A 1,161-nucleotide genomic window follows, 5' to 3' on the forward strand; every position below is an offset into this window, starting at 1 on the left:
GAGTACCCCTTCTTCTTGTTGTCTACTCAAACTTGAATTGATGATTACCGGGTATGTGTTGTTATCACCCAAGTAAGCATACTTCAAATTTAGGGGCAGGGCTTTTAGCTCCAACTTTGGTGCCTCCACTTCCAACTTCTTTGACTTGTCGGGCATGATTTGTTCTTTCATAGCCTCCAATGGTTGCTCACCACATGATATTTATTGGTCTTGCTCTTGGGTTTCTTCACATGGTTCTTCCTCTAGGACTCCTTGAACTAGGGTCTCAATTGTGTCCACCACCATGCATTCACTAATGGACTCCTTGGGGTAGCTTATTGCCTTGAAGACATTTCAAGACCATCTTTTCTTCATGTAGTCTCAAGACTAACTCTCCCTTTTGAACATCTATTATGGCTCCAGCAGTAGCTAGGAATGGCCTTCCCAGGATGATGGATGTATTGGCCTCTTTCTCCATGTCAAGCACAACAAAATCAGCTGGGAAGATGAACTCCCCTACCTTCACCAATAGGTCTTCCACCACACCATGGGGGAATTTAAATGTTCTGTCAGCCAATTGGAGTGCCATTCTTGTTGGTTTGGCCTCTTCTATTCTCATTCTCTTCATCATGGCTAAAGACATGAGGTTTATGCTGGCTCCAAGATCACATAATGCCTTCTCAATGTTCATGTCCCCAATGATACAGGGGATTTAGAAACTCCCAGGGTCTTTCAATTTTTGGGGAAGCTTCCTTTGTATTATAGCACTACATTCTTCAGTGAGTACCACAGTTTCTTTCTCACCCTAGTTCCTCTTCCTTGTCATGAAATCCTTCAAAAATTTAGCATAGAGTGACATTTGCTCTAATGCCTCAGCAAAGGGTATGTTGATCTGGAGCTTCTTGAAGATTTTTAAGAATCTGGTGAATTGGCTGTCCTTTCCATCCTTCCTCAGCCTTTATAGATAGGATACTTTTGGCACATAAGGCTTTAGAACTTGCTTTGGTGAGGATGGTGCAGAGGCCCTTTCTTCATTCTTGATTTCAGGTTCCCTTGTAGCCTCTTCTTCCTGGTGACTTTGACTCGGGAGTGTTTCTTCCCCAACTTTTCTACTCCTTAGTGTTATGGCTTTGCATTCTCCCCTTGAGTTAGCCATGGTGTCACTAGGAAAGGTATGTGTGG

At 43.2% G+C, this 1,161-nt stretch overlaps 1 protein-coding gene across 1 annotated transcript; it reads right to left on the reverse strand.

Moving 5' to 3' along the window:
- Nucleotides 1-292: 292 nt before the first annotated feature.
- LOC107494178 (uncharacterized) lies at nucleotides 293-670 on the reverse strand. Its single transcript, XM_016115213.1, has one exon. It carries the CDS (start codon nucleotides 668-670, stop codon nucleotides 293-295), a length of 378 nt encoding a protein of 125 aa, XP_015970699.1.
- Between the last annotated feature and the right edge of the window lie 491 nt (nucleotides 671-1,161).

Source organism: Arachis duranensis, chromosome 6 (assembly GCF_000817695.3).
Source record: "Arachis duranensis cultivar V14167 chromosome 6, aradu.V14167.gnm2.J7QH, whole genome shotgun sequence".
NCBI classification, from domain to species: Eukaryota; Viridiplantae; Streptophyta; class Magnoliopsida; order Fabales; family Fabaceae; genus Arachis; species Arachis duranensis.

What these genes read in the sequence shown, in the direction of transcription:
- LOC107494178 (XM_016115213.1), bottom strand. Translation starts at nt 670, where the DNA reads ATGAACATTGAGAAGGCATTATGTGATCTTGGAGCCAGCATAAACCTC.